Source organism: Mytilus edulis, chromosome 4, assembly GCF_963676685.1.
Source record: "Mytilus edulis chromosome 4, xbMytEdul2.2, whole genome shotgun sequence".
In the NCBI taxonomy this organism is placed as follows: domain Eukaryota; kingdom Metazoa; phylum Mollusca; class Bivalvia; order Mytilida; family Mytilidae; genus Mytilus; species Mytilus edulis.
The window spans coordinates 24,217,134-24,237,307 of NC_092347.1; the positions used below are offsets into that span (position 1 = coordinate 24,217,134).

The 20,174-nt window shown below is 31.4% G+C and overlaps 1 protein-coding gene across 2 annotated transcripts in view; it reads right to left on the reverse strand.

Moving 5' to 3' along the window:
• LOC139519271 (furin-like protease kpc-1) overlaps positions 1-20,174 on the reverse strand; it is an 88,460-nt gene that overhangs the window by 39,373 nt on the left and 28,913 nt on the right. For both annotated transcript variants that reach the window (XM_071311236.1, XM_071311235.1), the window contains exon 4: positions 16,650-16,778. In XM_071311236.1, the coding sequence (XP_071167337.1) occupies positions 16,650-16,778 (129 nt within the window). The remainder of the gene's footprint in view (positions 1-16,649; positions 16,779-20,174) is intronic.

Sequence of the window (20,174 nt, forward strand, 5' to 3'; positions counted from 1 at the left end):
ATTACCCAAGTAGGTTACTGATACTTTGATGTTTATTCTGCAGCATTAATTTAGGTTGGTCTTCTTGATTGGTATTTCCTTGCTACAATAAACCCAAACTTCATTTTCAATCTATTTCTACCATCATTAATTCCATGGACAGAAGTATAATTCCAGAATTATAATCTCTGATCTCTCAAGTATCCACTCTGTACCATGGCAACATAGGACATTGATGAAGGTCAAAATAGAAAACTTAAGTATGGCAAAATAGGACAATGAAGGTCAAAATAGAAAACCTAGGTAAAGGATCAATTGCTGTAGATTTACTGAGGCGAAATATGATCGAAATAGAAATGGAAAATAGGACAATACAATATGTTTTAAATATGTCAGTCAAAACAAATCACACTCGGTAAAACAGACATACAGTAATGGGAAAATCAGAGTCTACATGGAGCAATAAAATAGGTTTCAATAGTCATCCAACTCAATAATCATACATATTCGATTATAATATAGTTGTACTGTACTTCGTCACATGTGTTTTTACACCAATGACAAAAGGTCAGGACAACACAAGATAACTAACAACAGAAATGATCGTTGCTTATCAAATATCTACTAGACAAACAGTTCTTAATGGACAATTTTAATATCAGTAATGACCAATTAGATAGATTCTGGAGACAGAGGAGTTACAGATTTATAATCAATCCTGTGGAGACTAAAAGCTTGAAAGGTCAAACAAAATAATCATACACAGTAATGGAGACATTATAAGGTTCTTATATAATTAGAACTTAAAGTACAGAGCAGGCAAATGGAAATTACGTTCAGAAAGAAAAGCATCGGTAGTCATTCTATGTCAAGTACACTTGGACTTGTATATGACATAAATGTCTAATTTTTCATAATAAGCCCCTCATGCTAATGCAGGCATCACTCCAAGGAAATCCAGACACTGCTTAATATGGCACAACAGAAGGGTATAAAGAAGTTTACAAATCCCAGTATTCTGAGTAGTCATTTAAAAATCAAAACATTGTTTTCTCTTGTGTTCACACATATGAATTATTCTGGTTTAAACAATGTATATTCAATAAATGAAATCATGATGTATATAAGATAATACATAATAAACAAATAGGAGGCAAGCAACATTGCTAATTCTAAAACAGTCAAACTTTTTTTTCCTAAAGATTAACTTAGATCCATTTTACCATGTTTATAAACATCATTACATGACCTAAATAACAAACCAAAAAACAAAATAATACAGCATAAAAAACAAGAAAAAAAACCATTAGAAATTTTTATGAACAGCACACCGTCTTACTGAGATGAGTTTAATGGAAAGGAAATTGATTTAACCTTGAAAATCTTTATTGCTGATTCAAAATGGCATTTCACTAATATGATACATTCGTGATGACAATGGTTGATACTGAATCATTAAGTATCAGTAATCTATACATTATTTATTTCCCTAATAAGGGATGGAAAAAAATGTCTGATTCAGCTTGTGATCTAGTCATTGGGCGGTGGTGACTTTATTATTACTAATATGGTTTATTGACCTTACTCTTACTAGTAAATTGATTTCATTAATATCAATTATTTCATTCCTTATAACTTATAAGAAATCAACCTCGTCTGTGACTTTTAATGAATACTAATATTCATATGTATAACTAATGTATGTCTGGACATCATCTAGATCAATATAATCTTATTCAATGTTATATAATATTTGTAACTTGTTTACAAGATCAGTAATATATCTAGCTTGTATACAAGACCAGATAGATATAGAGATTAGATCAGGAAGCTTAAGTATTGAGATTTTACATCCTGAATAAATAGAGATCCATTGTTTTAAACTAAAACACCTGTCATTATAAAAGTTCAAAGTAAACTTTTATAATTTACAGAAGATTAAAAAAAAAAATAGGACTAATATATTTCCAAATAATTTCCTTCCCTTTTACAATTTCTGGAAAGGATATCTTATTTAAACAAAGGAATCAATCTTCAATAAGCTGTGAATACAACCTGCAGACATGCTATATTATGCAGGCGATATTAAATATCAAAGAAAAATAAATCCACAATAAGAGTGCAAAGATAAATGTAGAAAATTTAGCAGATTTTTTTTATGAGAGGACATTATCTATGTTGGCTCTGTTCCCTACCAAAGTGTGAATGTGATTTCATGGTGTACTGCTATCAATAAAAAGATAGGTATCTGGAACAAAGATAGGATGTACAACTGCACTTACTGAAGGATCTCTTAGTAGATATATAAAGATATTTTGGTTAACCATATTGAACTGATCTTTTTATATTATCCCCCACAACTGTTCATTTGTTAATGAAACTTGTAAGTGTAACCCCCCAAACACAATCAGATGGATTTCTATGAAATTTCATAAGAATGGTGAAGTACACTGTATGAAGATAAAAATAAAGCAGAACAACATGAACATAAATAATTCATATCAATACATTAATCAGTAATGGACCAAATGGTGTGGAGGACCTGATATCAATTTATCAGATTGCTCAATGGAAAATCATTTTCTTTGGTTTTGTCTACGCTTACATTTTATTTTTGGGGGGAAATTCTGCTTCATGTTTTTAAATGTATTTTTGTGTCTATTCCACGAGAGTGTTTCATATTGACTAGTGTTCTTATAAAATTGAGAACGGAAAAGGGTCAAAGCGAAAATAACCAGAACAAAGAGCAGAAAACAGCCAAAGGCCACCAATGGGTCTTTAAACATAAAATCATATATCAAGTATAGTTTTAATGCAAAGAAAATAACAATAAAAAGAGATATATTTATGTGTTAAGCACCATCGTAATAGCAACCTCACAGACAAGACATCAAAAGATAGACAGAGTCCAACGAATAGCTTCCCACTGACCAACAAGTACCCACTCTGTATGAGAATCGCCCACAATCAAAGTAACCTTCAAATAGTTATGGTGGTTCCTACTCATGCCATACTGAGAATAGCATCTGGAACGATAAAACTGTACACAAATCTACATAAATTACAATAAAAGCTAACCATTTAGTTAAACCAATTAAATTTGTAATAATCTCTCATCTTTGCCCATAAAAAAGATTCCTTATCTTTCATTGATGATATAGATGTCTGCCGAATTATCATCTTACAGTACTTAGCTAGTAGTTTGAGTCAAAGGTACTACAATAACTGTGAGGAATAACTTGTATAGATACTACCCAGTAAGATACACTGATATCACATACTTTGATCCAATAAACAGACTTCCTTTAGGAATATGGATCTCCTGATTTCACAAGGCATGATAAAAATTTCCACTATTTTTGTAATTTATACCTTTGCCTTTTTTACAGGAGTTACATTTTAAGAAAATGATTGAATTTTTTTCATTCACATATTGACACCTATTCAATCTACTTAGCAAAAAAATATATTTGATTCATAATTTCAGTTGAACTACCATCAATGGGCATGTTTATATTAACCTTCGAAAAGATAAAATTTGTTGAACAAGACTTAACAATTTGCTTTACTCTAAATGAATAATGCTTTACAATTTGACATCCTCATTTGACACACAATACGAGAACAATACTGCTAGTTCTTAATGACAAAGACAAGATTTGTATTGTGATTTTATAATGAAATGTACCGAAGGAGACAGAAAAACTGTGATCAACATTAATCACATTCAAATAAAAACTGTACAAGTGTTCAATAATAATCATAGTTTAAGTCTTATAACATTATACAACATGCTGATAGACATTCAATATCAAACATAAAAGCATTGATATCAGAAACAAAAAGCCTTAAGAAAACAATACACAGACATAAAGCAAATATAATGCCATCATAGAAAATAAAACCTCTCAAACTCTCAGCCAATGGCTCTACTTGAAGTGCTTTCCGCATGGTGATAAATGATAAAATACAAAATAGATTTTATATGTAAATAAAACTTTGAACATCTTTTATATAAGTACAAATCAATAATTCCTCCCAGCTTAGGACAGGATCAAACAGAAAATTACAATCTTTTTCCAATATTTCCTGGTAAGCCATTATGGAATCCAGCCTTGAATACGAAATAAAGGTCATAAAAATAAAGCATAAAAAACAGGACAGTACTCCCTGCAGTAGTATCTGTTACAGTAAGGAATGAAGGTTAATATGAAACTTTGGACATCAAATCAATACCAACAGTTTTCAAAGAAAGAACAAAAGTTGTCCAATATATCATCAAATAAATATGGCCGAAACGTCTTAAAAATTGGTTTGATACTACAATAAACACAGAGATATGTCTTGCCTTTTTGTAATTTTGATTATGCAAATGTTGAAATCAAAATAGCAATACTTGAACATCTTACACAAGTTATGCAAATCTTCAAAGTCAATGAACCATGACTGAGTTACAAATGTACATGGCTAAACAATCTCCATGTAAATGAGATGTGCAAATGCAAAAACAACTGCATACCAAATACCATTGACTTATTATAAGTCGTTCCCAAACCTAAATAAAAACATTAACTTGTAAACTATGTAAAAGTTTCAAAGTCAATGAACCATGAAGAGGGGGTGGGGCTATATAATGTCCATGGAAACAATACTTGAAAATGCCAATAAATTTGCAGACCAAATATCATTGACTTAACATTAAAAGCAGTTCATCTTAAAAATGATCTAATCACAAACTAATACATGTAAACTAACATAAGTTTTAAAGTCATTAGACCATGACTAAGGGGTGAGACCAAATATTCTCCATGGAAATGAGATATATGCCAATGCTTATACATTTGAATACCAATTAACATTAGCCAACCACTAATGGTTCCCCTTGAACTGACCTAATCACAAACTAATACATGATAACTTTTTAAAGTCAATAGACCATGACTAAGGGGTTGGAGCCAAATTATCTCCATGGAAATTAGATATGCCAATGCTTATACAACTGCATACCACATATGATTGACCTACCACTTGTGGTTCCCCATAAACTGACCTAATCACAAACTAATACATGTAAAATAAGCAAAATTTTCAAAGGCAATAGACCATGACTGAGGGGGCAGGGCCAAAAAATCTCCAGGGAAATGAGATGCGCCAATGTTTATACAACTGCATACCAAATATGATTGACCTACAACTTGTGGTTCACCATTAACAACACTTATCACAAACTAATACATTGTTGACGCTGTCGCCGCACCGGAAACAGCATACCTATGTCTCACTTTTTGACTCTGTCAAGGCAAGACAATAAAATAATTATAGATTATCGTTGGTTACCTCAACGAGATTGATTTTCTCGCTTGAGCCGGTAACGGTGAAAGCGAGAAAAGCAATTGAGTTGAGATGACCAATGATAATCTGTTTATCACTATTTTACCTATGAGGATGTTGTCAATTTCATGTCGATTTCATGTCAATTTCATGTCAATTTCATTAGCAACGCCATGTGGCTCCTTACATTTAGTTTCTAGCAATAATTTTCCATCTCAAGCAAGTAGCATGATATGAAAAATTATCCCCAAAAAAGATAAAAAAAAATAGCGATAAAGATTGATTACAGAGTGGAAAAAAGTTCTTGTCTAACTATGCCAAAAAAAAAATGCAATAAACCTTTCAATTTGAAAAGAAGGAAATGTGATATGATCGCCAATCAGACAATTATCCCTGATGAAACTAACAAATAACCTATCATTTCGGTTCCTTTGAATGTTTAGGAGTCAAAGAGTGATGTCCATTTCGCTGAACTAGTATACATTATTGTTTAGAGACCAATTGAAGCCTGCCTCTGCGCATGGGATTTTCTTGCTGAGTTGACACATTTGTGGAAATGGGCTGTTTTCTACTCTTTGGTCGGGTTGTTCTCTTTGACACATACCATACTGTTTCTTATTCTACAATCTTATGATTGCTTACAGTAAAGAAGTAGACCTTAACCAAAAAGAATTAATTTCAACCTAACCAGCCATACAGAAATGTATAGTATTTTTGTTATCCTGTGTTATTCATTGCATACAAATGTAAGCTTTTATGTAATAACATTCCTGTTATTGTAATGCACATCTAGCAGCAATGATCTGTGTTTCTGATCATTACCAAAACTATACTAGTGACTAGATTTTGTAGATTTAACAGTAATAATTACAATACCAGAACACCATGTTTATTTATACAATAGGTGCCAATTGTTATTATTGTGCATCAGAAAGGGTCATCAAGCCCTGTTAATTATCAACCTGATAGAAAATACATAACATCAAATGTTTGAGGCTCCTATTCAGTTTCATTTGTTTAAATGTCAATGCTAAAGGTGTCAAATTAATTATATTTCGCTTCAGGGGAAGATGTAGGTAGGAAATAAATTAAATAATTTGTTCATCACCTGTAGACCAAAAATTATTTATCATTCATTCTAGCTGCTGCAGTGAGCTACCAACAAGGACCATGTACTACTGTATTTTAACATGACAGATTTGAATGTATCTTTTGGTTAGGTAAGAGGTCACTAAGTACACTATGCAGTGATGTATGTTGTAATTATATAAAAACAAACAGGAGCTAATTAGATCTGACAGCTTGATAGATAGGACCCCCTTTCACCTCCTCTATCATAACAGATTATTATGTGCTACAATTAAATATCCTTTCAACAAAATAATGAAACAATCTGGAAAGGAAAATTGGCTTAGAGGTATTTTAAAAGGTAGAATAAACTTCACACTGTATGGATCCTTGTGCTTAAATGTTTTTCTGGATTTACCTTCATGCGGAAAACTAAAAAGTCGAATACTTGAATGCCAATAATGTATAAGAACTGTTGAAAAGTTATATGCCAAAAAAAGACATAAAAGAATAGCCTGAGCAATCCAAGGGTCAACTTTGCCTGAGGGAGTTGAAAAGTTTACAATTTCCAAAAGATAGGACTTTCTTTAATTTCAGAGTAAGCTTTAGCACCATATGAAATATACTGCAGAGGACAATATTCTTCAATTTTAGTGCAATAAGCCTTTTGTATTCACCTCTGAAATTTCTACTGTTAAAATATTTTATGTAGAAGTCTAGATGTCCTTGGTTATTTGTGTTGTTTGAATGCTGTCTCATTTAATAACATAAACTTCAAATCTTCATTTATTCATATGATTATATTGTGCAAATCCAGTTCTGTATTTGGGGAATTGTGTTTATTTGTTTACTAAATCAATGTCATTGACATTAGCATATCTAAGAAATAAATCCATAAAAAATTTAAACATCACATTAAGAGAAGGTCATTGCCAATACCTTAATGATACTTTATCATGTAAGTGCCATAGAACATTAGGTACTTGTATGTCACTGATGAAGTTATCTTATTCATGGACAGATTAGTCTTACATGTTTAGAATGGCATACTGTAAAACATGGTATGGTACGATGGTATGGTATGTGTTATGGTATGATGGTATGGTACGAATACCATCATACCATGGTATGAATGAATGGTACCATGGTATGGTATGATGGTATGGTACAAATAACTATACCATGGTACAAATTACTATACCATGGTACAAATTATTATACCATGGTATAACTTGATGGTATGAAGCATGGTATGTTTTTTTGAAGTAGGAAATTTTGAAAAATCTAAAATATGACTTTTTTTTTATTTGTTGACATTATGTACATACATAATGTATATCTGTTTTATTTAGGAAAATAAATTTTACAAAATAAATAGATGTAGACAAACCAGATAGACTATCACTTACATAATGCTGTGAACAGAAAACAAGAAAAAACTCAATTTAAACATATCAGATAACTATTAAGTTAAGATAAGATAGATAGATATAATGTCCCGTTCTGACTGGATGAAATGGCTGTCAATTATTCTTTGAAATTTTGGGAAGTACTGCATATTTATGATTATAATCTAGATAATGTAGTTAAAGTTTTAATGCATAATCTTCTGTCAATGGTCAACTTTTGTATTGTTTTGAAATATGACTCTTCAAACAGTTGCATATTCTGTCTACATCAATGGCCAATAAATCCAACTAAAAATGTGAATAAAAGGTGAATGCATCTCCTGTGTGGATTAGAAAACACCATACTTTCAAACTAAACTGTCACTAATATAATACTATGTTAGTTGATATATGGATAAAAAGCACATGTTGTAGAGTGTATTTTGTTTTCTTCATTTATATATAAAAACAATGAGCATTAAGGAAGTTAATACACAATATCAACCTAGGAATGTGTCTTGTTTTATTATGTGAGATTTTATTAAACAACTTTATTTCATTTTTTTTTAATTAATTGCAAAATTTGAATATTTGTATACTGTATGTAATAATAATAATAATATAATCATATCCAGTTATGTCTTGAAATTCAGGATAAACAGCAACAAAGAAAATTATGTTATTATAAAACACCAGTGCAACAACGCATCCCATAGGATCCAACATTATTTTAGTGTTGCGGCAATTAAACTTGAGATAGTCATTTTAAGATGCATTATTTTAACATAATCAAATATGAAATTGATTTATGTGTATATTGATATATTGATATTTCAATTCTCCATCAACAGTTCTAGTTATTATTTTTATTAATTTGTTATGGTCACTTGTGTTTTTAATTTGCTGTCTTCACCTTTAATAGTACTCGAAATGCATGCTGTGAGTGACAGCTATATCTGTGCAGATAGAGATAAGAATAGGTTTCTTTAAAATGTATTTCAAGGTCAATAATGGTATGTATTGTAAATCTTTGACCTTTAATTACATCAACATCTAAGAACTAAGATTTTCAGAAGTGACACAATTTGCTGGCAATGCCATGGCGGTCGAGTAACATAAAACTTTCAGGTCAGGCCTGGTACATTGGAATAACGGACAATTAACGACCAATAATCCAATGCTGTCTAGTCATGTTGTTAAAAAAAATATCCGAGTAAATTGACTAATCTATAATTTATTAAAAGCTCCATTTCAGGAATATTTACATAATATACAGTTTACAAAATGTACATTCAAAGATTCATCGGTACATCACTTTCACACATCACAAATGGATTTCATTACATTCCGCATCAAAATAAGCAACAGTGTCCAATACTGTGCACACACAAAAAACACGCATAGTGTCCAATATTATGCGGACAAAACCACGCAGCAGTCTGAGCGGACAAAAATATCAAAACTAATGTACAAGTGTTATTTTATGTCCACTGTAATTAATTTTGTCAAATTAACTTGGGTTATCGTCTGTTAAAGTCATTAAGTCAAATGGCTATCCTGCTACAAGAGATTAGCATTGCATGTTCTCCACGGTCACATAGTAAATACTTTTATTTGATTTATATGGGTTTTTTTGTAAACAAAGAATTGGAGAATATTTGGAGATTATTTAGGTCAGTAACAGAATATTTGGAGATCATAGGTATATATAAGATTAGATTAGATAGATAGATCTTGATTAGATTAATAAATTCTTATAAGAGCCCTCTGTTTTTAGTGTTAGGAAGAAATTGAAGGTGAAAAAGGAACTTTACAATATGAAACGTTAAAAAGGATTTTATGATTCTGGGCAGTTTTTAGCGTATTTTTGGAGAGCTTATAGATTCATAGAAAGTTGTGTTACATTACTATTCAACTGTATGTATTTTTGATATTTTGTCCGCTCAGACTGTTGCGTAGTTTTGGACACTATGCGTGTGTTGTTTTTCTTTGGTGTGCACAGTATTAGACACTGTTGCTTATTTTGATGCGGAATGTAATGAAATCCATTTGTGATGGGTGAAAGTAATGTGCCAATGAATATTTGAACTATACATTTTGTAAACTGTATATATATGTGAATAGTTTCCTGGAATGGAATTTTGATAAATGATAGATTAGTGAATTTACTTGTATATTTCTTTGACAACAAGACTACGGATTATTGGATTATTTTGTTCTTGAATTATCCGTTATTTCAATATACCCGGCCTGACCAGAAAGTTTGATGTTACTCGACCGCCATGGCACTAAATACAGTTGAATAGTAATGTAACACAACTTCTATGAATCTACAAGTTCTCCCAAGATATTCTAAAATATGTCCAGAATAACAAAATCCTTTTTAAAGTTTCATATTGTATGGGTCTTTTTTCGCCTTCAATTCTCCTTAACACTTTAACAGAGTGTTCTTATATACCTCTATCTCCAAATATTCCCCAACTGACCTAAATAATCTCCAAATATTCTCCAACTCTTTGTTTACAAAAATAAAACATATAATTCATATAAAAGTATTTACTACGTGACCTAGAGAACATGCTATGTAAATCTTATAGCAGGATAGCCATTTGACTTAATGACTTTAACAGACGATAACCAAAATGTTAATATGACAAAATGAATTACAGTGGACAAAATAACACTTGCACAGCAATAAAAAAAAAGCAATAAAAAAGTCCTTTAATTGAACAAAAGTTTTAGTCACGGCAGATTATATTCTTACTAACTACAACTAATCACCAACCACACTTTGGCTGTTTTTCTTCAACATGATAGTTTTACTATGTGGCAAGGATAGGACAAGAATAAATCAAGATTTCCACAATATCTAATTTTTGCTTACAACTTTATGAAGTTCTTAACTTGCTTAACGTATGTCCATATCCTAACTTAAAAGAACTGACTCCGCTTTTGAATGTGTGTGGGCAATTCTTTTCTTAATTAATTGTTTTGATTCTAAATGTCTTGAAAAAATTGAACCAATGAATAATTTGTTTACATTGTTTTTTCAACAAATACTCTTGTTCTTGTTTCTTATTGAAAAAAGTTTGTTTTGGAATAGGTCAAAAAAGAAAAATAAGAAAACAGATAATTAATAAAATCCTGTTTAAGAATAGATTTATAGACTTTTCTAAATTTCCTACTTCGAAAAACCATACCATCCATTTATACCATGGTATAAAAATTTGTACCATGGTATAGTAATTTGTACCATACCATCATACCATACCATGGTACCAGTCATGCATACCATGGTATGATGGTATTCGTACCATACCACCATACCATACCACATACCATACCATCGTACCATACCATATTTTACAGTATGCCGTTTAGAATGTTTAGTAGAACAAGATATAAAATATACATTTATATCTCCCAGTATCTGTAAGCTGATAAATATTTGACAAAATATTAAAGATTTAATTAATTCTTACAGGTCATTATTAAACAATTTTTTCAATTTCCTTTTTTCTTTATGATTGCTAAAGGGTTTTCCGGATTTGGAAACCAATAATGATCAATATATCATTTGAAGAACTGTAGCAGCATAATGAGAGGAATTTCAAGTTTGGGAATTAAGATAACCTTAATATATTGATCAGTATAGGTCATTACAGTTTCTTGTATCCTCTCAAGATGTTAAATCATCTATCCTTCTATCTACGTAGTACTAAGTCAGTTTTCAGAGCAGTTTTATTACATGATTTAGGGTAATTCCTGTTTAACATTATTGTAAAGCCCCAGTGTTTTATCACAGACAGGAATCTTGGTCATTACAGTTCCTTGTTTGTACATAAGAGTCTGTTTACCATTTAAACTTAATAATATCATTAAACAGTATCTTCTAGTCAGTACAAGATTCATCACTTAAAAATACAAGTCAAAGACCTGTTAAATGATCATAAGCATTTTAATGATTCACAAAAGATTCCACAAAGTAGTAGGCTATCCTAGTTAAACATGCAGATGAATTTAACTAAATGGAAATAGCTTTCAACAACAGTGATTAAAATCTGGAGTGAAATCCTGATCAAACTGAAGAAAAACATAATTAATGATTATTACTCAATTCTGCTTCTATAATTAGTAATAGAAAACAACATTTAACAACATCCTGTTGAGAGTAAGATACAGATAAACAAATATTTGAACAGTTTGAATTTTTGGAATTTTATCAGATAATACCTTGTAAATAGTTGATTTATACAATTCATACAATATATAAACTGTACTTGACCCAACCAAATCAAATGGTATCTATTTTCAACAAATAAATAGCCTGGTTCTTAATAATGGACATTACTACATCCTACCTATTGGAAACTTTTAACAGTAACTGGACGGATAAACTAGACAGTAACAATAGTCAAATCCCTATGGTATATTTTATAAATAACCAGATCTTGACACTGGGATAGGACCTACATTTTTTATCCAACCCTTTTCAAATTTTTATGAACATTTCTGGTTACCTTTCCTGAGCACCCGAGATCACAACCAGTTTTTGGTGAGGCTCAAGTTCCTCAGTCCTTAAGGTCGTTTTTTTTATATATTTTGTGTAATGATGTTTTGTCTTTTTTGTTGTTGTAATCAAGCCATAATTGTCAGTTTGTTATCGACTTCCAGTTTGAATATTCCTTCAGGATCTTTCTCCTCTCTTTTCCAATCATCAATAGTTTGGATAAGTCAATAATCACAAAACAATCTGAAAATTAGGGAAATTTGGAGAATTATCTGATATTAATTTTGTTGCAGGGAAAGTACCTTTATATTTGTGGTTCACCTGTACTCATGAAATCCAGGAAATTGGTATCCCACAAATAATACTAAATCAACAGTATTAGGTCCTTTACTAATATCAGGAAACTTCCTTCTAAGAAAAAACTGTACAGGTAACTTACAGCTCTTTCTCTTTATGTGTGGTGTGGGTAACGGTATGTGAGCTTACTAATTAGAGGTACAGGTCACTTACAGCTCTTTCTCTTTATGTGTGGTGTGGGTATGTCAGCTTACTAATTAGAGGTACAGGTCACTTACAGCTCTTTCTCTTTATGTGTGGTATGGGTATGGGAGCTTACTAACTAGAGGTACAGGTCACTTACAGCTCTTTATGTGTGGTGTGGGTATGTGAGCTTACTAATTAGAGGTACAGGTCACTTACAGCTCTTTCTCTTTATGTGTGGTGTGGGTAACGGTATGTCAGCTTACTAATTAGAGGTACAGGTCACTTACAGCTCTTTCTCTTTATGTGTGGTGTGGGTATGTCAGCTTACTAATTAGAGGTATTTTCATTTATCTAACTATACTCAGACCAGCATATACTTTTATCCTGACCCAAACATACTGATGCATACCAAGGGTACCGAAAAATTCAGCATCAACTTAAATCAATAATTTTAATCCATTCTGTAAATATTTAAACCTTTTTTTCAATTATATGTACCAGCTATCAAAGCCAAGATTGGGTAAGTCAATTGGTTTTTATCCTGATAATAAAATGCTTATCTCTCTTTCCTGATTTATTTTTTTCATTTTTACTGTTTTCCTTACTTTTTAATAAGGTAATCATTTGTGTGCTGATTACAGAGAAATAATTGCATTCAGTTCTGTATAGAGTTTGGAAGAATAAACTATGTTACTTATGCAATGCATATCTGTTGCCAAGTAAAGAGCAAACGTTATGATGGGTCAGTATAAATACATTTTCTGTCTGGCAGTATCCCAATTCTTTTTGATATTTTGATATCTGCTGAAAGACTAATTTGTTGAAATAACTAGAGAGTCTAAGGAGTCTGTTTTGCTCACCTAGCACATTTGTATAAAATTAATACAATGCAACAAGAATATTTCTGCTGAATGGAAACTATGTTAAACAAAATCTTATCTTGCTGGTAAATTTTGCTGTTAAAAGTTTCCCTACAGTTTTCAAAATAATAGGTAAAAGCAGTATGATTGGTAAAAAAATATCATTGATAGGAGACAGATCTTATAAAGAGTGGACTAAAGATTTCAATCATTTCAGTTGCAGGTTTGCTGTTGGAAGTTTCTCTATTTCTACTCTAGTTTTCATCCAAAAGTAACTCTTATTAGGAGTCAACAGATTATTGTGGCCATGTTTATTTTTTTGGAAATCTACTGTAGCTGATCAATTTTATAGTTGTTTACTGACCTATTCCTGTTGCAGTTTAATAGTTCAAATGGTGTTATTATAATGCATAATATCTAGTCTTTAATTTGAATATTTTTTAAGAAAATAACAGATTGCTAAAGTTTATAATTTTCTGTAAAGTTAGGCATTACTGTTTCATCTTCAACCTCCAGAGCTGGTTGTGCAGCGTCATGAATCAACCTTCAGTAATTGTTGTGCAGAACCCCGAATCAACCTTCAGTGATTGTTAGCAGCATCATGAATCAATTTCAAGAGATTTAGGAGGCTTGAGCCATGCCATGAATCAACCTCCAGTGATTGTTGAGGCTAGAGCAGCAACATGAATCAACGTCCAGTGATTGTTGAGGCTAGAGCAGTGTCATCAATCAACCTCCAGTGATTGCTGAGGCTAGAGCAGCGACATGAATCAACTTCCAGTGATTGTTGAGGCTAGAGGAGTGCCATGAATCAACTTCCAGTGATTGTTGAGGCTAGAGGAGTGCCATGAATCAACTTCCAGTGATTGTTGAGGCTAGAGCAGCACCATGAATCAACTTCCAGTGATTGTTGAGGCTAGAACAGCAACATGAATCAACTTCAAGTGATTGTTGAAACTAGAGCAGCAACATGAACCAACTTCCAGTGAATGTAGAGGCTAGATGAGTACCATGAATCAACTTCCAGTGACTGTTGATGCTAGAGCTAGCGCCATGAATCAAATTCCAGTGATTGTTATGCAGCCCCAGTGATTGTTGTGCAGAACCATGAATAAATCTCCAGTGATTATTATGCAGCATTATGATTCAGTAAATATGCTTAATATGAAGAAGGACCTGCTTACCTTTCTAGAACACCTGATTTTGACAACTAAAGTACAATGCTTGTGATCTGATCTGAACAAATCGTGATTCTCTTTCTATGTTAGCATTCAGTAATGCAGGTAAAGAGGCAAGACAGACACTTAGGCTAAAATATACCATCTTGATACCCAATGATAAGAAATACTACATGTCCATATGCTTTCTAGTTTGATTTATCAACACAGTAAATTGGTTGGTATCCTCTGGAGATACATCAAACATATCAATAGGAACCCTTACTATCTATACAATTCTAAAGGTGTGTCAAGATAGTGTCTATATAGATGATAAGATGCATGGAAATAACAATCCTGTTGCTGCTTTTTCTTGTGTTGAATGATATTATATTTCTATAAAATTAGCAAAAAATGCATTTTTCTAAACTTCTTAAACTATACCAAATTGGTTTATCATTGGCATGTTTGCAATAAATCAATTTCAACAAACAAAAATTTACGATGTGACTGATAGAATCAAACATTCTTCTCAAAGATCATTGTTTTCATCTTCTATGAAAGTAATATTGTTTTGGATTATCAAGTTTCTAGTCACATTATTAATTACCAAATGAAACATCCCACAATATCATTGATCCTTGGTTGAATTTTAATTAAACAGTATTTTCATTGGAATCTTTCATAAATGTTGGGTACTGACTGAACAAATCAAATTTTAATATTATACAAGCAGAAAGTTTGCATGGCAAACCAATGCTCCCTGGACCATGTTCTAATGAAAGGTCAACCAAAATTGTTATTTATATAGTCTTCAGAACCCTACTTAACAAAAATTCTAAAGAACACTGTCGAAAAATTTTAGCTGGGCTCCCCTTGATCCTTGCTTACCAACCAAATTTTGGGACACATTCAAATATCTGAAAGTTTTTTTTTGCATTTTCATATAATTATGACATTAACTTTTAACCACAAGAACTCAAAATCGACATACTTTGCCCTTTTCCTGTTATCTAGCCCTTGCATATATGTTTAACTAAGGTGTACCTCAAGAACTAACAAGAAACAACAAATTGCTACTCATACCTCTATATTTTCAGTCTTTTTATTTTTTTATTTTAGCAGCTGTGATCCTGACCTTTAAACTAAAATCTTAAAGGTTCCTCTCACCTTCAACTTTTAATACAATATTTTCTATTGTAAACCAATAAAGAAAAATATGAGTTATCTTTCTATTATCTCAAAATTTTGTATTTTAGTACCCTTGTTACCCTTCTATGAAAAATTGAACTTCAAACGTATCATAACTTTGAACACATCCTTTCAGCTCAACCTGGAACCTGTTACAGTTTAGAAACCAAAACAATCATATATACTTTCTCATTTCTTATTGGATGTATACTGGAGATGCTTTGGTAAATATAAGCCAGCTATTGAAAGCAGATCTCAAATTAAATAAAAAAACAATAAAATGCATTAAAAAGGATTTTTCTGTAATTATATTATCATATGAAATTTGATGAAACAATACAAAACATAAACCATAATATGATAAAGCATATCCTAAAACTGGTGCTTCTAAGCACTGAATCTTTCTATCACCCTGTCTATGTTAACATACCAACACCTGTTTAAATCCGATACATCGACTTAGATTTAAACAGGTGTAGACAAATAACATGCACATCTGCAAAGCAAAACAACTATACGTCTCAACATCTTCTCAATGGCATCCAAGACTTTCATTCTAAACTTTAGACAGCGAATATTCTGCTTGAAAACTGACAGAACGAAAGAATCTGACAAGATTTCTGTCTATACTTGGTCTGACATTTCTGACATCAAATTAATTATATTCTTAGAGTAGACTTACATAGTTCTTCATTAAGTCTGGGTGATCTTTCTCTATTCCATCATCTAGAATGGTAACTATAACCCCTTTACCAGTCAAACCCTGCTCCCAGGCACTTTTTACATTCATGTCCAAACCTCCTCCTCGACTCTGAAAAATAATGGAAAGTTATCAGTACTAGCACTGTTCAATCATTTGCATTATCTTACACATACATGTGTATGCATATGTTTATGTGTGGTGTAGTGTTCAACCTAAGACTTGTGACTATGTTAATGTGTAGTACAGTATTCAACCTAAGACTTGTGACTATCACTTATGTGTGGTGTAGTGTTCAACCTAAGACTGGTGACTATGGTAATTTGTAGTGCATTGTCAACCTAAGACTTGTGACTACGTTAATGTGTGGTGCATTGTTCAACCTAAAACTAGTGACTATGTTAATGTGGAGTGACTTGTTCAAACTAAAACTGATGGCTATATTAATGTTTAGTGACTTGTTCAACCTAAAACTGGTGACTATGTTAATGTTTAGTGACAACGTTCAACCTAAAACTGGTGACTATATTAACATGTAACCTAAAACTAGTGACTATGTTAATGTGGAGTGACTTGTTCAAACTAAAACTGATGGCTATATTAATGTTTAGTGACTTGTTCAACCTAAAACTGGTGACTATGTTAATGTTTAGTGACAACGTTCAACCTAAAACGGGTGGCTATATTAATGTTTAGTGACAACGTTCAACCTAAAACTGGTGATTATGTTAACGTGTAACCTAAAACTGGTGACTATGTTAATGTGTAGTGTAGTGTTAAACCAATGACTTGTGACTATCACATGTTTATGTGTAGTGCAGTGTTCAACCTAGGACTTGTAACTAAGTTAGTGTTAGTATATTAAACCCTTCACTCCCTATATGCTATATCATATTGAATTTTAAAGAGTATAGTAACTCTAACAGTACTGTAAACTGACCATTTATTGACTTTCTTGGTCAAAAAAGTGGTTCAGCCACTTAATTGTTCCACTTAATTTAGAGTTACCATAGAAGTATTTGAAACTCTTTTCACAAATAATAATACTGTAGATAAAAACTAATTGTATGAAATGAACTTCCAATCAGATTCCATCTTTAACTTTGATGTAAATTAGATTTATGAAATTATATAGGATAAGATAATTAAGTATAAATATATATGCATGGAAATTCAGAGATATCACCTAATTAATGGTATCAGCTTTAATAAGATCTCAAAATACCTGTGGGAAAACTAAAGATAGATATTCCAATTATTTTAGAATTGCAGTTTGGAATTCTGATATATTGAGAAAAAGGTTCCTGACAGAAACATTGACTATGTCAGAATTCCTAATTAGAAGTAAATTACTGTAATGCCAATGTTTGTCATGAATCTTAAATAAAATACTAAGAGAATAATACCCAACAGAGTTCTTTCCTAATGGATTTATAGCATTAAGTTGCTTCAATTACACAAACTGATGCTTTATGATGCACAATCATACATTATTTAACAGAATAAAGATACAAGTGTGAACAATCTTTTGTAATTATTTCTACAGAAATGATCTAAGAACAACAAATCGTGCATGACAAAGACATGGTATGTAAGAATTATTAACCATGGTCCAATTCAAAAGGTCCCATGTTGATTGTATGTTAATCAATACACCACTTCCTAATAGCATGCCATTCCTACAGAGGAAAATCATGGGACTTCTGGCAACCTCCATGGAGTCAAATGTGAAGTATCAATAATCCACTGAGGAACATGTTAAGAAACAATTAAACTTATTACAATGGTCTTATAGGTAATTAATAAATTCTGCTGAACAAACAATGCTCCGGAGTAAATTATAGTCTGGGTTTACTGGGTACTTCTGCTTAATTATTCCAGATCTCTAAGCTGGCAAAAGTCTAGTTATCATTACTGTCTTGTCTGCATGTTAGGTCAATGTCAAAAAAAAATCATCATGTAAACAGGACATGTCATTCTTTTGATTTCACTTGTTAAACAGTGCTTATCTACAAATCCATGAATTCAACAAAGTCAAAACTTATAAGCAAATGTTGAATTCAACTGAATTTTGTTTTTACTACTTTCAGCTTTTAAACCATTTGGTCACAAAAATCAGTTTGTTAAACATGAAAATGTTTAAGCCATTTAGCATATACTAGTATACAAAAGTAGTTAATTTCATGAATTATATAAACAATTAGATTAATCCTTTCATACTCAGAAGGGATTTCAAAGAACATGTGCTCAAGTTTCTCCAAAATAATCATGTTTCTTTGCAAACTTTGATAAGCCAATTAAAATAGAAAATAAACCAATTAAAATGGAAATTTTAATGCCCTTTCTTGCATCATGCTTATACTAGACCATATTTTATCCAGATAAATTCATTCTAAATGGAAATTCCCAATAGAACTTCATCTAAAAACTCTGCAGCAACCAATAAATCTTGGAATAAAGATTAAATACAAATGATTTTTGTTGCATCTTTATTTTCACAAGTGATGATCAATGCTGTTGTTATGGTAACCCTTCATATTTAAGAAGATTGTCTTTTTACAATAATACAATGCCTCCTGACTTATTAGGGTAAAAATGAACTCCATGTCTGTCTTGTCAAAAAAAATCACATTGGCAACATTACAGAATAACATCTTTTACCCAATACTGTCTGGGAAATGTAGAAATCAAAATGTCAACATTGATACTTTTTCCATTAATTTTCTTTTTCTGTAGTAAATTGAAGTTTGAAATATGGTGTCCTGGAAACAGTATTGAAAGAATCTTTAAAACATTTATATTCTGAACACAACATTTTGTTTTTCACTCAAAATCTTTCACATACAACATAAATGTCAAAGTTTTTGAAGTTTTAATGTGGAATAAAATTGCAGTACATTAAATCAGCTGACAGAGATTACAGTCTGACATTCTCCACATATATATGAAAGGACGGAAGCCATAACTTTCCTGATATGGTAAAAGTACTCTATTACTGAAGAACTTTTACATTTCAAGTATAGAATAATTAAAAGATAAATGGTAAAGAAAATAAATTTAAAGTAACTAAATACAAAATTTGAAATAAATCTTTCTATTTATCATATATGTATCTTATTTTTCAAAAGCCATTTCCCAGATTTTTAATCATAAGCAAATATAGAGAGCTGTATTATCCACAATCAAGGGAATATCACAGAACTACAACTGAATAGATGTTAAGAAAAAAACATGTATATATTGTGTTTACCATACTGAGATAAGGGGAGTTAACTCATGTGTAAAGTTAAATGACTTATCCAGCTGTTAAAGCTAACAAAATGGTTTTACCAGAAGAAAAATGACCTGAGGATTCAAGAAAACAATCTAAATATTTTGTTACTTGATATAACTTTTCATGTTCTATCTATCCTATTGATTAAACATATAAATCATTGCCACTTTTACACAAGAAACAGTTGTAGAATCAAAAGGTTTAGCAATTGATTATAAGAAAATTTGGTATGA